Here is a 22,363-nt window from a genome sequence, read left to right on the forward strand (position 1 = left end):
TCTTGTCTTGTCTTGTCTAGACTAGACTATGGGCTAATACGTTTTGCATCGCCTGGTGCCCCGGGTGGGTGGATATTTCACTTTTGGACCAATGGAATGGCCTAAAATTAGAAAACTGCACTCACCTGGGGCCCTGGGCCATGCCTTTTCTGTCTGACTTACTGGCTGGCTGGCTGTGTCTGTCTGTCTCTCTCCCTGGCTGTAGGTATCTAGTTGAAGTGTGTCTGTATCTAACTGTCTCTCCCTGGCTGTAGGTATCTAGTTGAAGTGTGTCTGTATCTAACTGTCTCTCCCTGGCTGTAGGTATCTAGTTGAAGTGTGTCTGTATCTAACTCTCTCTCTCCCTGGCTGTAGGTATCTAGTTGAAGTGTGTCTGTATCTAACTGTCTCTCCCTGACTGTAGGTATCTAGTTGAAGTGTGTCTGTATCTAACTGTCTCTCTCCCTGGCTGTAGGTATCTAGTTGAAGTGTGTCTGTATCTAACTGTCTCTCCCTGGCTGTAGGTATCTAGTTGAAGTGTGTCTGTATCTAACTGTCTCTCTCCCTGGCTGTAGGTATCTAGTTGAAGTGTGTCTGTATCTAACTGTCTCTCTCCCTGGCTGTAGGTATCTAGTTGAAGTGTGTCTGTATCTAACTGTCTCTCTCCCTGACTGTAGGTATCTAGTTGAGCTGTGTCTGTATCTGTCTCTCTCCCTGACTGTAGGTATCTAGTTGAAGTGTGTCTGTATCTAACTGTCTCTCCCTGGCTGTAGGTATCTAGTTGAGCTGTGTCTGTATCTAACTGTCTCTCCCTGACTGTAGGTATCTAGTTGAAGTGTGTCTGTATCTAACTGTCTCTCCCTGGCTGTAGGTATCTAGTTGAAGTGTGTCTGTATCTAACTGTCTCTCCCTGACTGTAGGTATCTAGTTGAAGTGTGTCTGTATCTAACTCTCTCTCTCCCTGGCTGTAGGTATCTAGTTGAAGTGTGTCTGTATCTAACTGTCTCTCCCTGACTGTAGGTATCTAGTTGAGCTGTGTCTGTATCTAACTGTCTCTCCCTGACTGTAGGTATCTAGTTGAAGTGTGTCTGTATCTAACTCTCTCTCTCCCTGGCTGTAGGTATCTAGTTGAGCTGTGTCTGTATCTAACTGTCTCTCTCCCTGGCTGTAGGTATCTAGTTGAAGTGTGTCTGTATCTAACTGTCTCTCTCCCTGACTGTAGGTATCTAGTTGAAGTGTGTCTGTATCTAACTGTCTCTCCCTGACTGTAGGTATCTAGTTGAAGTGTGTCTGTATCTAACGGTCTCTCTCCCTGGCTGTAGGTATCTAGTTGAAGTGTGTCTGTATCTGTCTCTCTCCCTGGCTGTAGGTATCTAGTTGAAGTGTGTCTGTATCTAACTCTCTCTCTCCCTGGCTGTAGGTATCTAGTTGAGCTGTGTCTGTATCTATCTGTCTCTCTCCCTGACTGTAGGTATCTAGTTGAAGTGTGTCTGTATCTAACTGTCTCTCTCCCTGACTGTAGGTATCTAGTTGAAGTGTGTCTGTATCTAACTGTCTCTCCCTGACTGTAGGTATCTAGTTGAAGTGTGTCTGTATCTAACGGTCTCTCCCTGACTGTAGGTATCTAGTTGAAGTGTGTCTGTATCTAACTGTCTCTCCCTGGCTGTAGGTATCTAGTTGAAGTGTGTCTGTATCTAACTGTCTCTCTCCCTGACTGTAGGTATCTAGTTGAAGTGTGTCTGTATCTAACTGTCTCTCCCTGACTGTAGGTATCTAGTTGAAGTGTGTCTGTATCTAACTGTCTCTCCCTGGCTGTAGGTATCTAGTTGAAGTGTGTCTGTATCTAACTCTCTCTCTCCCTGGCTGTAGGTATCTAGTTGAAGTGTGTCTGTATCTAACTGTCTCTCCCTGACTGTAGGTATCTAGTTGAAGTGTGTCTGTATCTAACTGTCTCTCTCCCTGGCTGTAGGTATCTAGTTGAAGTGTGTCTGTATCTAACTGTCTCTCCCTGACTGTAGGTATCTAGTTGAAGTGTGTCTGTATCTAACTGTCTCTCTCCCTGACTGTAGGTATCTAGTTGAAGTGTGTCTGTATCTAACTGTCTCTCCCTGGCTGTAGGTATCTAGTTGAAGTGTGTCTGTATCTAACTGTCTCTCCCTGACTGTAGGTATCTAGTTGAAGTGTGTCTGTATCTAACTGTCTCTCTCCCTGACTGTAGGTATCTAGTTGAAGTGTGTCTGTATCTAACTGTCTCTCTCCCTGACTGTAGGTATCTAGTTGAAGTGTGTCTGTATCTAACTGTCTCTCCCTGGCTGTAGGTATCTAGTTGAAGTGTGTCTGTATCTAACTGTCTCTCCCTGGCTGTAGGTATCTAGTTGAAGTGTGTCTGTATCTAACTCTCTCTCTCCCTGGCTGTAGGTATCTAGTTGAAGTGTGTCTGTATCTAACTGTCTCTCCCTGACTGTAGGTATCTAGTTGAAGTGTGTCTGTATCTAACTGTCTCTCCCTGGCTGTAGGTATCTAGTTGAAGTGTGTCTGTATCTAACTGTCTCTCTCCCTGGCTGTAGGTATCTAGTTGAAGTGTGTCTGTATCTAACTGTCTCTCTCCCTGGCTGTAGGTATCTAGTTGAAGTGTGTCTGTATCTAACTGTCTCTCTTTGGCTGTAGGTATCTAGTTGAAGTGTGTCTGTATCTAACTGTCTCTCTCCCTTACTGTAGGTATCTAGTTGAAGTGTGTCTGTATCTGTCTCTCTCCCTGGCTGTAGGTATCTAGTTGAAGTGTGTCTGTATCTAACTGTCTCTCCCTGGCTGTAGGTATCTAGTTGAAGTGTGTCTGTATCTAACTGTCTCTCTCCCTGGCTGTAGGTATCTAGTTGAAGTGTGTCTGTAACTGTCTCTCCCTGGCTGTAGGTATCTAGTTGAAGTGTGTCTGTATCTAACTGTCTCTCTCCCTGACTGTAGGTATCTAGTTGAAGTGTGTCTGTATCTGTCTCTCTCCCTGGCTGTAGGTATCTAGTTGAAGTGTGTCTGTATCTAACTGTCTCTCTCCCTGACTGTAGGTATCTAGTTGAAGTGTGTCTGTATCTAACGGTCTCTCCCTGGCTGTAGGTATCTAGTTGAAGTGTGTCTGTATCTAACTGTCTCTCTCCCTGACTGTAGGTATCTAGTTGAAGTGTGTCTGTATCTGTCTCTCTCCCTGGCTGTAGGTATCTAGTTGAAGTGTGTCTGTATCTAACTGTCTCTCCCTGGCTGTAGGTATCTAGTTGAAGTGTGTCTGTATCTGTCTCTCTCCCTGGCTGTAGGTATCTAGTTGAAGTGTGTCTGTATCTAACTGTCTCTCTCCCTGACTGTAGGTATCTAGTTGAAGTGTGTCTGTATCTAACTGTCTCTCCCTGGCTGTAGGTATCTAGTTGAAGTGTGTCTGTATCTAACTGTCTCTCCCTGACTGTAGGTATCTAGTTGAAGTGTGTCTGTATCTAACTGTCTCTCTCCCTGGCTGTAGGTATCTAGTTGAAGTGTGTCTGTATCTAACTGTCTCTCCCTGACTGTAGGTATCTAGTTGAAGTGTGTCTGTATCTAACTGTCTCTCCCTGACTGTAGGTATCTAGTTGAAGTGTGTCTGTATCTAACTGTCTCTCCCTGACTGTAGGTATCTAGTTGAGCTGTGTCTGTATCTAACTGTCTCTCTCCCTGGCTGTAGGTATCTAGTTGAAGTGTGTCTGTATCTAACTGTCTCTCTCCCTGACTGTAGGTATCTAGTTGAAGTGTGTCTGTATCTAACGGTCTCTCCCTGGCTGTAGGTATCTAGTTGAAGTGTGTCTGTATCTAACTGTCTCTCCCTGGCTGTAGGTATCTAGATGAAGTGTGTCTGTATCTAACTGTCTCTCCCTGGCTGTAGGTATCTAGTTGAAGTGTGTCTGTATCTAACTGTCTCTCCCTGGCTGTAGGTATCTAGTTGAAGTGTGTCTGTATCTAACTGTCTCTCCCTGACTGTAGGTATCTAGTTGAAGTGTGTCTGTATCTAACTGTCTCTCTCCCTGACTGTAGGTATCTAGTTGAAGTGTGTCTGTATCTAACTGTCTCTCCCTGGCTGTAGGTATCTAGTTGAAGTGTGTCTGTATCTAAGTGTCTCTCCCTGGCTGTAGGTATCTAGTTGAAGTGTGTCTGTATCTAACTGTCTCTCTCCCCTGGCTGTAGGTATCTAGTTGAAGTGTGTCTGTATCTAACTGTCTCTCCCTGGCTGTAGGTATCTAGTTGAAGTGTGTCTGTATCTAACTGTCTCTCCCTGGCTGTAGGTATCTAGTTGAAGTGTGTCTGTATCTAACTCTCTCTCTCCCTGGCTGTAGGTATCTAGTTGAAGTGTGTCTGTATCTAACTGTCTCTCCCTGACTGTAGGTATCTAGTTGAAGTGTGTCTGTATCTAACTGTCTCTCTCCCTGGCTGTAGGTATCTAGTTGAAGTGTGTCTGTATCTAACTGTCTCTCCCTGGCTGTAGGTATCTAGTTGAAGTGTGTCTGTATCTAACTGTCTCTCCCTGGCTGTAGGTATCTAGTTGAAGTGTGTCTGTATCTAACTGTCTCTCCCTGACTGTAGGTATCTAGTTGAAGTGTGTCTGTATCTAACTGTCTCTCTCCCTTACTGTAGGTATCTAGTTGAAGTGTGTCTGTATCTAACTGTCTCTCTCCCTGACTGTAGGTATCTAGTTGAGCTGTGTCTGTATCTAACTGTCTCTCCCTGGCTGTAGGTATCTAGTTGAAGTGTGTCTGTATCTAACTGTCTCTCTCCCTGGCTGTAGGTATCTAGTTGAAGTGTGTCTGTATCTAACTGTCTCTCCCTGGCTGTAGGTATCTAGTTGAAGTGTGTCTGTATCTAACTGTCTCTCCCTGACTGTAGGTATCTAGTTGAAGTGTGTCTGTATCTAACTGTCTCTCTCCCTGACTGTAGGTATCTAGTTGAAGTGTGTCTGTATCTAACTGTCTCTCCCTGGCTGTAGGTATCTAGTTGAAGTGTGTCTGTATCTAACTGTCTCTCCCTGGCTGTAGGTATCTAGTTGAAGTGTGTCTGTATCTAACTGTCTCTCCCTGACTGTAGGTATCTAGTTGAAGTGTGTCTGTATCTAACTCTCTCTCTCCCTGACTGTAGGTATCTAGTTGAAGTGTGTCTGTATCTAACTGTCTCTCCCTGACTGTAGGTATCTAGTTGAAGTGTGTCTGTATCTAACTGTCTCTCCCTGGCTGTAGGTATCTAGTTGAAGTGTGTCTGTATCTAACTGTCTCTCTCCCTGACTGTAGGTATCTAGTTGAAGTGTGTCTGTGTCTAACTGTCTCTCCCTGACTGTAGGTATCTAGTTGAAGTGTGTCTGTATCTAACTGTCTCTCTCCCTGACTGTAGGTATCTAGTTGAAGTGTGTCTGTATCTAACTGTCTCTCCCTGACTGTAGGTATCTAGTTGAAGTGTGTCTGTGTCTAACTGTCTCTCCCTGACTGTAGGTATCTAGTTGAAGTGTGTCTGTATCTAACTGTCTCTCCCCTGGCTGTAGGTATCTAGTTGAAGTGTGTCTGTATCTAACTGTCGCTCCCCTGGCTGTAGGTATCTAGTTGAAGTGTGTCTGTATCTTGTCTCTCTCCCTGACTGTAGGTATCTAGTTGAAGTGTGTCTGTATCTAACTGTCTCTCCCTGGCTGTAGGTATCTAGTTGAAGTGTGTCTGTATCTAACTGTCTCTCCCTGACTGTAGGTATCTAGTTGAAGTGTGTCTGTATCTAACTGTCTCTCCCTGACTGTAGGTATCTAGTTGAAGTGTGTCTGTATCTAACTGTCTCTCTCCCTGACTGTAGGTATCTAGTTGAAGTGTGTCTGTATCTAACTGTCTCTCCCTGACTGTAGGTATCTAGTTGAAGTGTGTCTGTATCTAACTGTCTCTCCCTGGCTGTAGGTATCTAGTTGAAGTGTGTCTGTATCTAACTCTCTCTCTCCCTGGCTGTAGGTATCTAGTTGAAGTGTGTCTGTATCTAACTGTCTCTCCCTGACTGTAGGTATCTAGTTGAAGTGTGTCTGTATCTAACTGTCTCTCCCTGGCTGTAGGTATCTAGTTGAAGTGTGTCTGTATCTAACTGTCTCTCTCCCTGGCTGTAGGTATCTAGTTGAAGTGTGTCTGTATCTAACGGTCTCTCTTTGGCTGTAGGTATCTAGTTGAAGTGTGTCTGTATCTAACTGTCTCTCTCCCTTACTGTAGGTATCTAGTTGAAGTGTGTCTGTATCTGTCTCTCTCCCTGGCTGTAGGTATCTAGTTGAAGTGTGTCTGTATCTAACTGTCTCTCCCTGGCTGTAGGTATCTAGTTGAAGTGTGTCTGTATCTAACTGTCTCTCTCCCTGGCTGTAGGTATCTAGTTGAAGTGTGTCTGTAACTGTCTCTCCCTGGCTGTAGGTATCTAGTTGAAGTGTGTCTGTATCTAACTGTCTCTCTCCCTGACTGTAGGTATCTAGTTGAAGTGTGTCTGTATCTGTCTCTCTCCCTGGCTGTAGGTATCTAGTTGAAGTGTGTCTGTATCTAACTGTCTCTCTCCCTGACTGTAGGTATCTAGTTGAAGTGTGTCTGTATCTAACGGTCTCTCCCTGGCTGTAGGTATCTAGTTGAAGTGTGTCTGTATCTAACTGTCTCTCTCCCTGGCTGTAGGTATCTAGTTGAAGTGTGTCTGTATCTAACGGTCTCTCTTTGGCTGTAGGTATCTAGTTGAAGTGTGTCTGTATCTAACTGTCTCTCTCCTGACTGTAGGTATCTAGTTGAAGTGTGTCTGTATCTCGGTCTCTCCCTGGCTGTAGGTATCTAGTTGAAGTGTGTCTGTATCTAACTGTCTCTCCCTGGCTGTAGGTATCTAGTTGAAGTGTGTCTGTATCTAACGTCTCTCTCCCTGGCTGTAGGTATCTAGTTGAAGTGTGTCTGTATCTAACTGTCTCTCCCTGGCTGTAGGTATCTAGTTGAAGTGTGTCTGTATCTAACTGTCTCTCTCCCTGACTGTAGGTATCTAGTTGAAGTGTGTCTGTATCTAACTGTCTCTCCCTGACTGTAGGTATCTAGTTGAAGTGTGTCTGTATCTAACTGTCTCTCCCTGGCTGTAGGTATCTAGTTGAAGTGTGTCTGTATCTAACTGTCTCTCCCTGGCTGTAGGTATCTAGTTGAAGTGTGTCTGTATCTAACTGTCTCTCTCCCTGACTGTAGGTATCTAGTTGAAGTGTGTCTGTATCTAACTGTCTCTCCCTGGCTGTAGGTATCTAGTTGAAGTGTGTCTGTATCTAACTGTCTCTCCCTGACTGTAGGTATCTAGTTGAAGTGTGTCTGTATCTAACTGTCTCTCTCCCTGGCTGTAGGTATCTAGTTGAAGTGTGTCTGTATCTAACTCTCTCTCCCTGACTGTAGGTATCTAGTTGAAGTGTGTCTGTATCTAACTGTCTCTCCCTGACTGTAGGTATCTAGTTGAAGTGTGTCTGTATCTAACTGTCTCTCCCTGGCTGTAGGTATCTAGTTGAGCTGTGTCTGTATCTAACTGTCTCTCTCCCTGGCTGTAGGTATCTAGTTGAAGTGTGTCTGTATCTAACTGTCTCTCTCCCTGACTGTAGGTATCTAGTTGAAGTGTGTCTGTATCTAACTGTCTCTCTCCCTGACTGTAGGTATCTAGTTGAAGTGTGTCTGTATCTAACTGTCTCTCCCTGGCTGTAGGTATCTAGTTGAAGTGTGTCTGTATCTAACTGTCTCTCCCTGGCTGTAGGTATCTATTTGAAGTGTGTCTGTATCTAACTGTCTCTCTCCCTGGCTGTAGGTATCTAGTTGAAGTGTGTCTGTACTAACTGTCTCTCCCTGGCTGTAGGTATCTAGTTGAAGTGTGTCTGTATCTAACTGTCTCTCTCCCTGACTGTAGGTATCTAGTTGAAGTGTGTCTGTATCTAACTGTCTCTCCCTGGCTGTAGGTATCTAGTTGAAGTGTGTCTGTATCTAACTGTCTCTCTCCTGGCTGTAGGTATCTAGTTGAAGTGTGTCTGTATCTAACTCTCTCTCTCCTGGCTGTAGGTATCTAGTTGAAGTGTGTCTGTATCTAACTGTCTCTCTCCCTGACTGTAGGTATCTAGTTGAAGTGTGTCTGTATCTAACTGTCTCTCCCTGGCTGTAGGTATCTAGTTGAAGTGTGTCTGTATCTAACTGTCTCTCTCCCTGGCTGTAGGTATCTAGTTGAAGTGTGTCTGTATCTAACGGTCTCTCCCTGGCTGTAGGTATCTAGTTGAGCTGTGTCTGTATCTATCTGTCTCTCTCCCTGACTGTAGGTATCTAGTTGAAGTGTGTCTGTATCTAACTGTCTCTCCCTGACTGTAGGTATCTAGTTGAAGTGTGTCTGTATCTAACGGTCTCTCCCTGGCTGTAGGTATCTAGTTGAAGTGTGTCTGTATCTAACTGTCTCTCCCTGACTGTAGGTATCTAGTTGAAGTGTGTCTGTATCTGTCTCTCTCCCTGGCTGTAGGTATCTAGTTGAAGTGTGTCTGTATCTAACTGTCTCTCCCTGACTGTAGGTATCTAGTTGAAGTGTGTCTGTATCTGTCTCTCTCCCTGACTGTAGGTATCTAGTTGAAGTGTGTCTGTATCTAACTGTCTCTCCCCTGACTGTAGGTATCTAGTTGAAGTGTGTCTGTATCTAACTGTCTCTCTCCCTGACTGTAGGTATCTAGTTGAAGTGTGTCTGTATCTAACTGTCTCTCCCTGACTGTAGGTATCTAGTTGAAGTGTGTCTGTATCTAACTGTCTCTCCCTGGCTGTAGGTATCTAGTTGAAGTGTGTCTGTATCTAACTCTCTCTCTCCCTGACTGTAGGTATCTAGTTGAAGTGTGTCTGTATCTAACTGTCTCTCTCCCTGGCTGTAGGTATCTAGTTGAAGTGTGTCTGTATCTAACTGTCTCTCCCTGACTGTAGGTATCTAGATGAAGTGTGTCTGTATCTAACTGTCTCTCCCTGGCTGTAGGTATCTAGTTGAAGTGTGTCTGTATCTAACTGTCTCTCCCTGACTGTAGGTATCTAGTTGAAGTGTGTCTGTATCTAACTGTCTCTCCCTGACTGTAGGTATCTAGTTGAAGTGTGTCTGTATCTAACTGTCTCTCTCCCTGGCTGTAGGTATCTAGTTGAAGTGTGTCTGTATCTAACTGTCTCTCCCTGGCTGTAGGTATCTAGTTGAAGTGTGTCTGTATCTAACTGTCTCTCCCTGGCTGTAGGTATCTAGTTGAAGTGTGTCTGTATCTAACTGTCTCTCCCTGACTGTAGGTATCTAGTTGAGCTGTGTCTGTATCTAACTGTCTCTCCCTGACTGTAGGTATCTAGTTGAAGTGTGTCTGTATCTAACTGTCTCTCCCTGACTGTAGGTATCTAGTTGAAGTGTGTCTGTATCTAACTGTCTCTCCCTGGCTGTAGGTATCTAGTTGAAGTGTGTCTGTATCTAACTGTCTCTCCCTGGCTGTAGGTATCTAGTTGAAGTGTGTCTGTATCTAACTGTCTCTCCCTGACTGTAGGTATCTAGTTGAGCTGTGTCTGTATCTAACTGTCTCTCCCTGACTGTAGGTATCTAGTTGAAGTGTGTCTGTATCTAACTGTCTCTCTCCCTGGCTGTAGGTATCTAACGGTCTCTCCCTGGCTGTAGGTATCTAACGGTCTCTCCCTGGCTGTAGGTATCCATTTGAAGAAGGGACAGGAGCAGCAGGAGCAGCAGGCTAAGAGGGAGCCTGTAGGGAACGATGTGGCCACCATCCTGTCCAGACGCATCGCCGTTGAGTACTCTGACTCCGAGGACGACTCCGAGTTGGAGGAGAACGACTGGTCTGACTAACACACACAGACACTCTCACTCTAAATCTGAAAGGCACATACACATGTGCACGCTCACATCCACAAACTAAGAACCACTAAAAGGTATTTGTACCAACACATAAACATAAGCTAACATTCACATACACAGACTCATACACTCCCTCGTGTAGTAGGTATGTTTGTACAGTATATAAACTGGTTGATCCTTGGTCACATGTAGCACTGCTGGGAGATCAGACTCCTGCATCAGCCGCTGAAGGATTCAGAACTGGAACAATAGGGGTGAATTCAAGATGCATACTGTCATGTTCAGCTGCTATACAGACACTAACTGCAAACGAACGTTCAATTCAGTACTATTACATTAACATTTAAGAACGCTCATGCAACGCTCTGGGCATCTTGAATACACCCCAGGAGACCACAGTGTCTCTGTATCATATGTTATCCATAATAACACTAGTAAAGCCCTGTATGTCGTGGCACCCAACGAATGGGAACTTATCTCATGTATGGGAACTATCTTAAGGGCGTCACTTGGAGAAATAGCAACCTCCCCTTGGACAGAAAATCTACTTCTCTTTTCTAATGTTTTTACTTTAACACTTATTAATAGTTAATCTGGGAAGCGACAAGCTTTTAATGTGTAGATTATAGCAACTGGAGGAAGAGAAGTCAGAGTGGACTGCGGTGGTCAGGGTAGCGTTCAGGAGGAACAAATAGGAGACAATGTTTTTAAAGCATTTCCCAACTGTGTTCCTTCTGAACAATACCGGTGTGAGAGGGATTGACTTGAGTGTGAGGCTGTATTCCATCAACCGCACTAACAATGTAGACCAGATACATATATGTTTAGAGTTAGGCCAATGCGGCTTCTCTCTGAACGTTCATAGAGCGCCACTTTCTCCTCAATAGCCGTTGCTAAGTGATAATTAAAGCTTCCACGTTGTGCTGTTTACTGCTGATAGTTTTCAGTGAAAGCAGATGTGCAATTTGTTGACTTGGATACACATTATCCCCAATGCTAATCAATAAAAATGTCTGTTCTGTTTTGCTTGATTACAGCGGGTCATTTCATAGGGAATTGTCAGAGGCGCTCTCGTATTGTTACATCACAACAATTCATTAATAAAGTTCTATATGGGCGCTAACATGGGGGCTGTTGTAAAACCTGGCCTAACTCTCTATATATGTGACTGATGTAGACTATTGACTGGGCATCCTCCTAAGTGGTACTCAAGAATGGATAATGAAACGCAGCTGGAGTGTGTGTTAAGAGCGTCTGATTGGAGATCAGAGAGATCTGAGTGAAAGGAAGCTTAATGAATAACATCTGAGTCTATGATCGCTTAGTGATGTCTAGCAACGATTTGGAAGCTGAAAAATAGATTGGATTGGGTTTAGGGTTGTCATGGTTACATTTTGTAAAATCTGCAACCTTTGAACTCTGACCTTGAGAATAAATCTGAAAATGGATATTTACAATGTTGTCTGCGTTTCTTTTACTGACGCAACGTTGTCATGGAGACAACATGGTCCTGATGGTGACACAGCAGTTTCCATGGTAACAGTACGGTTTAGAAGGACGTCACCATGGGAGCAGAGCCAGTGGATCTAGAGTGAACAAAACAAACCAACACAGGCTTGTTTTTAATGCACAGCACATTCTTTTAATACAAAATTAACAACATCTCTCAATTCAGTAAACTAACCAAAGCAACAAAAAATTACATCTAACACCTTGAAAAAATACACACCACGTTCACACGTCTTACAATATCTCAGTTAGTGCATGTTGATTATCATTTATAGTTTTCATTTTGCAGATACTTAGTTTGTTGTGCCATTTTTTTGTCCAACAACATAAAGTGCATTTCACATTTAAAACAACGCATGAGTCTACACAAGACGCTGTTACTGTAGCATCCCTCCCCATTCTCAGCCATTGAGGAGTTAAAAGACTTGTATTTAGCTCTGGATCGGGGTACCAAACCACATAATTCACCTACAACTCTTGAAACCCCACCGGTCACACTAGAAACTCCTCCAACCACATGAATGTTCATTCCTCTGTACAATCAAAATTACACTTTTCTGTGCGATTACACTGCACAATACTTTAACATTAATTAAATATGCTATCCAAACAGTAAAGTACCATATCCACACACCAGTGGTTCCTTTGTCTACTCAAGAATGTGAAGCCCTTGTTTGCACCTATCCCAACTATGAAAGCTCACCTAGAGCCTTGAACGATTGACATTACTGTACATGAGAGAACATTCCAAAAGTAAGGTAAGCACGGTTTCATTTCCGTCCCTAGCCCTTAGCTCATTGGTCCGGCACATCCTCAAGATTTTTGATAGGTGAAAGTACTGCGACAGCTCCACCTAGCCCTCCAACAGGCTAAGTAAAGTGTACGCCATACTGCTTTCACCTATCCAGACTTTGCAGATCTGCCTAAAGAAGGGGGAGGGATTGGGGGAAGGGGCTAGGGATTAAAATGTAAACAGGCTTTAGAAAACAGTAATTGGGGGTAAAATGTGATGTCACTCAAAATTGGTGCACCTGAGTCCCCCTTGGACCCTGGAGTAGGTAGCACCATACATGTCATAACACCCCTATAAAAAGATATGCATGCTATATCTACAGAATCTAATTGGTCAACAGGCTGCCATATTAAATAAACAATAATGTATATTTACCAATACATTCAGAAGAGGCTCTACAGCGCATTAAAATACAAGATACTTTAGATAAATCAGAATTCAGGCGTGACAACGCTAGAAAAAAATATAGAAACTTTCACTAAATATAACAAAATAGATTATTCATCAAAAGTAAAGGACATTGTCTTCTTGGCCTTGTTGGTCTGTGAAGAGCCATCAGAACCTGTGATACCAGGCTCTATGATAGCTCTTATTCCATCAGTCACGTGAAGTCATTGCCTTAGCCCCACACTACTGCTCAGGGTCAGCCGCTGCACACCTCCACTATTCATTTCAACACATCAGGAACTATCCTTCTCTACGTCATTCCTCTGGTGGAATTTGTGTGATGAGGCCACTTCTCTCAGAATGATGGGAAGACTGGCAGCCATTTCCCCTGAGGTGAAAGGGTCACGCAGAAAGTAAATCCTCAGATCTACTGTCCCCATGGAGACAGATATACAGTAGGTCTGTGCTTCTGATCACAAACACACACACACACACACATACACACATCATACACACACTCAGAGGCCATGCAACTCATATGCACAGAAAGATTTTCCTTATTCACAGACACTTAGGTTTACGACACTCAAAAACACTTAATATGTTCACAAAGGCAGATGCAACTGAAAACCGGTGAGATATTTTCTCACAGAGTCCGGGTTTCATTCAATGTAAGATATTGAAGACGACCGTAGCCAGAGAATACAGCAGTAGATTCAGATCAAAGGAGGCAGTGACATTGTAATGAGTAATGACAGAATACTGGAAGGTGGCAGTCAGTATCCTGTCCCATTCACATTTTCAAAAACAAAACACACAAGTCAAGATCTAATTTCCCATTTGGAGAAATCACATACGGCACAAGTATTGGGGAAGTTCAGAGTCCTTTTTGGCCTGGTCGTATAAGGACTCTGCTAGGCATCGTAGATAAGGGCTGTTGTTCATTGTCGTTGTATATCATCATGCTGGAGGTGGTCATGCTGCTGGGAAGAGGCTGTTATTGCCAATGATGTGTATAAACCCTGGATTGCAGATGCTATGTATTGGCCATTGAGAGGCTTTGAAGCCACCGGTCGGCCATATTGGCCCTCCCCAGTAGCAGCAGTCCTCCATAGGAATTAATGGAATTCTACAGTATTTCAGTTACATTTTTCAAGGACAAAATTACATGCATTTAAGTATTTGTTTTGTTGTAGAGGGGAAAGTAACATTAGTAATAAAAAAAAATACTTTAAGTATTTTTAAATGTTATTTTATGTTTAGCTCACATATTTTAAAGTATGCATGAAGGTGTCTGTAATATAATAAACTTATCAGAAACGAATGTAGACATCAATAAATGCATTTCTATGTCTTCCTAAATATTTTTTACACTGGAGGGGGAGTACCAAGATGACTGCGCGGTGGCTTCAATACAACGGCCCCTGTTATTCATCCAGGGCTTATACACATCATTGGTTATTGCTGACAGAGTATTGCTATCGGTCCATGAAGTAACTAACACTTCGTTGTTGCTGCTGGCTGATAAGACGGGGCAGAATGAGGACCTAGGGCCGATTGACCCTCATCAACAAGCAATGTGTGAAGGGCGATGCTGTAACAGAGTTAAGAACAACCATAAGATCCCGCTAGCTTGAAATGTCGCTGATGGTGCTATCGAATTAGATATATTCCGATAGCTCAAATGGCTGGTACGTTGTCAAAGACGGTGGCGGTCATGTGTGCTAGCAAAGCAGAAGTCTTGGGTTTGCGCCTCGGTGTGAGCCGAATCAGGAGGAAGTGGTACTTGCTAGGCATGCAGCGCGACGTCCATAACAGTGGTGCGGTGATCCGCAGTTGGGTTCCGCTCCAAGGCCGGGTTGTTAGCTATGAAGCGAGTTTAGAAGGGGTGAATGTATTAAGGATGTATCCGTAAGCTCACTCCACAGCTATCTTGAAATTGAGCTATCGGCTTAGATATTTTCCGATAGTTCAAACGGTTGTTACGTTGTCAAGGAGGGCAGTCACGTGTGCTAGCAAGGCAGAGGTCCCGGGTTCAAGCCTCATTTTGAGCTGAATCGTTGGTACTCGCTAGGCAAGCAGCGTGAAGTCCGCACCGCTGGCTATGATCAAGGGAAGGGGATACCTAGTCTGAATGCCTTCAACCGAAATGTGTCTTCTGTATTTAACCCAACCGCTCTAAATCAGGGGGTAGTGTTGACGGGCTTTTGTCAGCCATGGTAAGGAAGTGGATCCAGGAGGCAGGAGACATCCATAGCTGGAAGAACAAGACGTGTCACTGCTCTCCTCCTTTCTCGTTATCCAAAGATTAAAACATTTAAAATAAATACACTTATTGTACCATGGTCTGTCACATAGATTATTGATAAGCAACACTCTATTACTTTGTGGATGTCCATCCCCATTTCGTATAATATGTTACGAATTACAATTTGTCTTATATGTTACGAAAATGCAAAACGTACAATATGTTATGAATTTGCACATGTACAATATGTCACAAATTTTCTAAATGTATGATATGTTCCGAATTCTAGCTAGGCTAGGGGTCAAGGTTAAGGTTAGGGTTAAGTTTAGGAGTTAGGTTAAAGGGTTAGGGTTAACTAAAAGGGCTATGGTTAGGATTAGATGATGGGTTTGCTAACATGCTAAGTAGTTGGAAATTAGCTAAAAAGTAGTAAGTAGTTGAAAAGTTGATAATTAGCTAAAATGCTGAAGTTGTCCGTGATGAGATTCCAACTCGCTGTCTTTGAGTTAAGGCTGTCTTATGTAACCATACCAAACATAACATAACACACAAAATGGAGTATCTTGGATTTACATACAGAATAATAGACAATGGTCTGAGGCCAGGTTGCAATATCAGGGGAAATGGTATTCATTAAAGTCCTATGCAACATGCAGGTTGATGGTTAGTGATCAGGTATATTCATAACCTAATGGATAGGCTAAAAGATCAAATTAATAGAAAAATACTGATGCAACAGAGGGAGTGGGAAGCGAACCGAGTCTCTGGAGTGAAAGGCAAACACCCACAGCTCATATAGCAACGAACGCTACACTGCCCCCTCTGAACTAACCTCAGCCCCTTCATATACCTCGGGCTGTGTAGTCCGATGGCCCCACGGCCGCCATCCCACTTCTGACAACAACGTAGCAAAAAGAGCAAGCTGGAAGCAAACCCGGGTATCTGGCGTAAGACGCAAACACCCCACACAGTACCAATAGGGTTAACACGCTTGGTGGTAATTATAACTTGGCTCATATAGCGAGGATCCCTACAATACATTCCGTTTCAACAGCTCCCAGCCGGTCTAACGGTCTGCTTGATCTGCAGAGGGAGCATTTCACTCTCCTCTACTTTCAAGAGAAGTCAGCCTACTTAACGTGCGTAAAATACAGAATGAGTTAGTTATGAGTATTGAACTGTTTATGTATGAAGAAGCGACTGGATAAAACGGAGATTAAAAAAAGATCAAACCCATAGGCTTTATCATAATCTAAGGGCATTTGGCACGCGCAAGGGGTAGGGAAATCAGGGTACTTATCTTCTGGAGGCTGTTGTCACCTCAGGATGTAAAGCAAACAGAACATCATAATACATTCTCACACGTGAAATGGGGAGAGATAGAGAAGGGAAGATAAGCGCCCGCTCTCCTCCTCCTCGGCTTGGTTTCTTTACTCGGTGTCTGTGGAGGACGCAGGGCGCGCGGATCACAGAGCGCCCGGGCTATTTTTAGCCTCTCGCGGTTGTTTAGCTTTCAAAGCACGTTCAGAGTGCAGCAGCGAGATGAGATGCTCTAGCCGCAGCCCGGCTTCGTTGTAGGGAAACGTCTGCATCTTGCTCTTGCTCATCACTCCCTCCACAACTCCTCCTCTCCTCTCCACTCCTCCTCTCGCTCTCCCTCTCTGTCCATGGGACACATACATTGTCTTTTTGCACACACACGAGCTTTTTAACTTGTGGGACAAGTTTAAACAGTCTAGAATAATCTCTCAATCTTTTTATGGAGGAAAAAACGCGCATCAGTAAAAGCGGCTAAAACTAGGTAGGCTACATCATTCTATGTAATCTACATTTGCTGCAGCGCCATGCGACCATCCTTTCCCAGTCATCTGCAGAACACATCGTGGCACGTAAACCCAACGGTGGGGTGAAGGTGTGGAGGGGGGGTGGTACACCTATGGTGGCAGGTCAGATCATGTGATGTTGTTTTATATTATATCGGTGAAGACAGAGATAGAGAAGGTCGGACAGTAGTACAGTAGGCCTACAGTACACCTGGGTACGTACCAAATCCTCCACCACTCACTTCCACAGCCATCCATTCTCCAATCCCATCACAGGCAATGGGCGAAAGCCCTATACTCAAATATATATACTGTATGTCTCTGCCTCTACTTATCCCTCCATCTCCCCTTCTCCTGCTGCTGCTTCCATCCTTCACTGGATACAGCCCAGCCATGGAGACACAGAGCCATGCAGTAGACCCAGCATGAGCCCTGCCTGCCTGCCTGCCTCCCTGCCTGCCTGCCTTCCTCTGCCCAGGGCACCTCTCTCCTTCCCTCCCGGGGCCTGGGTCTGTGTCAGACGTGGCTGGGGGTCCGTGCGCTGTGGGTCACCCTGGCCGGTATACAGCCACAACACACCAGCCACAGAGCCTGCTGGATCTCCTGGTTCCTGAAGGCGTAGATCACTGGGTTGATGACTGAGTTGTAGGTGGCGGGCACCAGGGTGGCGTAGGTGTAGAGAGGCGGGTACGTGTAGTCGGCGACCAGGGAGTAGACGGTGAAGGGCATCCAGCAGGCGGCAAACGTCCCCAGGATGATGGCCAGCGTGGACACGCCCTTCCTGGTGGTGACGTAGTGGGGCGAGGTGGACAGGAAGTGATGCTGCAAGGCTATCTGGTGGGCGTGGCGCATGACGATCTTACAGATCTGCACGTACAGCTGCAGCATGAGGCCGAACAGCAGGAGGAAGGATACGGACAGCACCACCACGTTGTTCTTAGTCAGCGGGCGCACCACGCTGCATGTCGACTCCTCCGTCAGGCAGTTCACCCCTGTGACGGGAAGTAGGCCCAGACAGAGAGACAGGCCCCAGAGGAGGACCAGCATGGTGTAGGTGAAGGCAGCGGTGCGCTCTGAGTTGTAGGTCAGGGCGTAGTAGAGAGACAGGTAACGGTCTATGGTGATGGCCAGCAGGCTGAAGACGGAGGCTGAGAAGGAGGCCACCACCAGACCCACAGTCAGCAGCTGGGCCGAGTCAGACCTCAGCAGGTAGGCCAAGGTGAAGTGGAGCACCAGGCCCAGACCAGCCAGGAGGTCAGCCAGGGCCAGGCTGCCGATCAGCAGGAACATGGGGGCTCGGAGAGACGGGTTCTGCCAGATCACCAGTACCACCAGGGCGTTCTCACAGGCGATGAGGGTCCCTGAGGAGCACAGCAAGATGTCCCAGGGGTTGACCAGGAGAGGGGGCACCGGGGGAAAGGAGTCCAGAGGTGAGTAGGTGGCGTTGTCCGTGAATCCGTCTCCGCTGCTGGACCAGGCTGTGGGGTCAGGGGTCAGCCAGCTGGGGGTGACCGACGCCTTGTATTCGTCACTCATTGTGCCCCCCGTCTGGAAACACACACACACATACTAGTGTTATAAGAGGTTACACACACACACGTTGATGCATGCACCAAACACACACACACATGTCAAAATTCACACACAAACTTAAGAAGCCACACAGAGATGAGAGCTCACACAAGATCATTTATACATAGAGGACTATAGTAGCCTAGACATTATCCCTCTACCCACACATGCTCATTTCATGCCTTATTTTTAATACAGGAACAAGAGATCACTCAGCCTGATTATAATCTAAAATATATTGTAACCTATCTGGTATGAATTGAAAGAACAATACACAGTTGCCTATACTTGATATAGTCATTGTGGTATGGAGCAGTTTTGTGGCAGATTGTGTAGACTACTCATCAACAGGCTCCATATAAATTCGTTCGAAATTGGCCTACTATAATAACCAATCATAAATTGATATTAGGCCCAATTATGAAAACCACACAATGTAGGAATAGGAACCCTAAAAGACATGCAGCTTGCGCTATGCACACATTCGATTGTACATGTATCTCACCCCACCATAAGAGGAAATGGTCCCGATAGCCTCTTCTCCGCCACAACCCGTAGATGCTTAGGATAACGCAAAACAGACAATTTGATCATCCTAGTCCTTTGTGGTGCTCCTCTCTTACCTTCTCATGAGTCTCAACATTGGGCCTAATAATATTTAATCACCTTTGGTTTTCCCCAAAACCCCGCCAGGTTGCATTAACAATAGCCTTGGTTGCATTGTATTAACAATTTTCCTCAAATAGACCGCCCGTCCATTCATTAATTCATTCATTCATCCATGTATCCACCACTATTAACATGCCTACCTTGACTCCGTGGTGCGGCGTAAGGCTAGATAAAAGTGCGTCCTTGCTGTATTTCCATTATAGGCTATTGATAACGATGGCGGCAGGTGCGGAGCCCCGATCAGATGAAGATGCAGCACTGTAGCACCGGGGGCTGGATGGGTCTTTACTGAAGCACAGAGGGAGAGCAGGGAAAGCGGAGTAGAGGCTTTACAGGAGCGTTGCTGTGGACTGCGGCTGTGCAGCGAGCGGGGGTGTGGAAAAGGGGGAGCGCTGCTCTCTAACGGGCCAGACTCCGAGACGCGTCCTGTTTGTTCAATACCCCCTACGGGAGGACGAGACAGCAACAGCTCAATACCAGGAGGACCTACTCATCTGTCAGCGCCCACTGCTCAAGGACAGAGACTGATAGTAGTGTTATATAAGGCACAGGGCCTTCATCCGTTCAAAGGCCAAATGGATTGGAAACAGGTGAGAAAAAACCCACATCTTATTTCTTTCATTTGTAGAAGAGTAGGCAGACTAGGAATAGTAATACATCAATGTATGTAAATTACACTATATCTGATGATCTTGAAGTGATTAATAAGGAAATATACTCTTTCCACAGTTCACTATATCAATCTTATCTTTCAGAAGCGACTTGGATTCCTTTTTTGATTCAGTTAATAACTATGTTGGCTGATAGAAGTAAGGTTTAAGAAACTCAGTGATTCTGATATATATATATATTACTGAGTTGGACCAAGCCATTAAACAAATGCCTATAGGTAAATCTCCTGGACCGGATGGCCTGACTCCTGAATTCTATCTACATTTTTGGCTTGATATTAGATAGTTATTGGTTTCGGTCTACAAAGAGGGTATTGCTAATGCTATCTTACCTCCTTCTTTGAGTCAGGAACTAATAGTTATTATACACAAACCAAAGAAGGGCTCTCTTTACCTGGACAATTGGAGACCAATATACAGTTGAAGTCGGATGTTGACATACACCTTAGCCAAATACATTTAAACTCACAATTCCTGACATTTAATCCTAGTAAAAATTGCCTGTCTTAGGTCAGTTAAGATCACCACTTTATTTTAAGAATGTGAAATGTCAGAATAATAGTAAAGAGAATGATTTATTTCAGCTTTTATTTCTTTCATCACATTCCCAGTGGGTCAGAAGTTTACATACACTCAATTAGTATTTGGTAGCATTGCCTTTCAATTGTACAACTTGTGTCAAACGTTTCGGGTAGCCTTCCACAAGCTTCCCACAATAAGTTGGGTGAATTTTAGCCCATTCCTCCTGACAGAGCTGGTGTAACTGAGTCAGGTTTGTAGGCCTCCTTGCTCGCACACGCTTTTTCAGTTCTGCCCACAAATATTCTATAGGATTGAGGTCAGGGTTTTGTGATGGCCACTCCAATACCTTGACTTTGTTGTCCTTAAGCCATTTTGCCACAACTTTGGAAGTATGCTTGGGGTCATTGTCCATTTGGAAGACCCATTTGCGACCATGCTTTAACTTCCTGACTGATGTCTTGAGATTTTGCTTCAATATATCCATATAATTTTCCTCCCTCATGATGCCATCTATTTTGTGAAGTGCACCAGTCCCTCCTGCAGCAAAGCACCCCCACAACATGATGCTGCCACCCCCGTGCTTCACGGTTGGGATGGTGTTCTTCGGCTTGCAAGGCTCTCCCTTTTTCCTCCAAACATAATGATGGTCATTATGGCCAAACAGTTCTCATTTCTCCAAAAAGTACGATCTTTGTCACCATGTGCAGTTACAAACTGTAGTCTGGCTTTTTTATGGTGGTTTTGGAGCAGTGGCTTCTTCCTTGCTGAGCGGCCTTTCAGGTTATGTCGATATAGGACTTGTTTTACTGTGGATATAGATCATTTTGTTCCTGTTTCCTCCAGCATCTTCAAAAGGTCCTTTGCTGTTGTTCTGGGATTGATTTGCACTTTTCGCACCAAAGTATATTCATCTCTAGGAGACAGAACGCGTCTCCTTACTGAACGGTATGACAGCTGTGTGGTCCCATGGTGTTTATACTTGTGTACTATTGTTTGGACAGATGAACGTGGTACCTTCAGGCATTTGGAAATTGCTCCTAAGGATGAACCAGACTTGTGGAGGTCTACAATTATTTTTCTGAGGTCTTGGCTGATTTCTTTTGATTTTCCCATGATGTCAAGCAAAGAGGCACTGAGTTTGAAGGTAGGCCTTGAAATACATCCACAGGTACATCTCCAATCGACTCAAATTATGTCAATTATCCTATCAGAAGCTTCTAAAGCCATGACATCATTTTCTGGACTTTTCCAAGCCATAAAAGGCACAGTCAACTTTGTGTATGTAAACTTCTGACCCACTCGAATTGTGATACAGTTAATTATAAGTGAAATAATCTGTCTGTAAACAATTGTTGGAAAAATTACTTGTGTCATGCACGAAGTAGATGTCCTAACCGACTTGCCAAAACTAAAACTGTTAACAAGACATTTGTGGAGTGGTGGAAAAATAAGTTTTAATGACTCCAACCTAAGTATATGTAAACTTCCGACTTCAGCTGTATATAATCAGTGAACCTCAATCAGCCTTCATTAAAGGAAGGAGTTTCCATACCCATATAGGATTGGTTTTAGATATTTTAGATTACAGTGAGTTCATAGAAGATGATGGCTTTATATTGTTTTTAGATTTTTTTTAAAGCTTTTGACACTTTAGAACACAACTTTTTATTTAGAACTCTCTACTTTTGGGTTTGGGGAGAATTTCTGTATAGTGATAAGGATGATATATAATGATATTAGCAGTTCTGTGAGTAATGGCACATCCCCTCGTTTCTCTATTTCTAGAGGAATTAGGCAGGGTTGTCCAATGTCCCCTCTTTTATTTATTTTAGCCACAGATTTACTAGCAATATTTTGAGTCTGAGAATTTAAAAGGGGTCTGTATTTTTGGTAAAGATACATTAAGGATTGCAAAGCAATTCCACTTCCTGTACTTGGACTTATTAAGAACAATTGGTTATATTATGAGGTTGTTCCCTCTTTTCCAAGTTTACAAATTAATGACTTGAATCTTTTGGATAAAAAATGCAACAATAAGTGGATACGATTGGCAGTTAATTAAGTAATATTTGGTGATTATAATGAAATATGTTAATATGGAAGTGACCAACCCATGCTATGATCAAAAGTGACTACCTTTTACCTTACTTGTCCAGTTATCCCAAAAGTTAAAGAAACTAATTAAAAAATGTTTTCTTCCATCTACCTTGTTAATGATTTCTTGCACAAAAGACTCAATTTTGACAAAACTCCTTGTGTTTTTTGTTCTTCTGATTCAAAATCTATAGAGCCATTATTTTTTTCATGCCGCCATTCTATTAAA

At 44.0% G+C, this 22,363-nt stretch overlaps 2 protein-coding genes across 6 annotated transcripts in view; one reads left to right on the forward strand and one right to left on the reverse strand.

Annotated features, from left to right (window-relative positions):
- wasf3b (WASP family member 3b) overlaps window positions 1-11,300 on the forward strand; it is a 33,448-nt gene extending 22,148 nt beyond the window's left edge. For all 4 annotated transcript variants that reach the window (XM_014159460.2, XM_014159461.2, XM_014159463.2 and 1 more), the window contains one exon: window positions 9,680-11,300. In XM_014159460.2, coding sequence (XP_014014935.1) covers window positions 9,680-9,837 — 158 coding nt within the window. In that variant the 3' untranslated portion in view covers window positions 9,838-11,300. The remainder of the gene's footprint in view (window positions 1-9,679) is intronic.
- A 165-nt stretch (window positions 11,301-11,465) lies between these two features.
- gpr12 (G protein-coupled receptor 12) lies at window positions 11,466-19,341 on the reverse strand. Of its 2 annotated transcripts, XM_014159464.2 has the most exons (3): window positions 18,988-19,341; window positions 18,689-18,739; window positions 11,466-18,154 (listed from the first exon to the last, which is right to left on the reverse strand). In XM_014159464.2, exons 2-3 carry the CDS (start codon window positions 18,689-18,691, stop codon window positions 17,123-17,125), a joined length of 1,035 nt encoding a protein of 344 aa, XP_014014939.1. In that variant the 5' UTR covers window positions 18,692-18,739; window positions 18,988-19,341; the 3' UTR covers window positions 11,466-17,122. The 2 variants fall into 2 exon arrangements, with proteins under 2 accessions (XP_014014939.1, XP_014014941.1); XM_014159466.2 differs by lacking the exon at window positions 18,689-18,739.
- Window positions 19,342-22,363: the final 3,022 nt, after the last annotated feature.

The sequence above is a fragment of the Salmo salar genome, chromosome ssa19 (assembly GCF_905237065.1).
Source record: "Salmo salar chromosome ssa19, Ssal_v3.1, whole genome shotgun sequence".
Taxonomy (NCBI): Eukaryota; Metazoa; Chordata; class Actinopteri; order Salmoniformes; family Salmonidae; genus Salmo; species Salmo salar.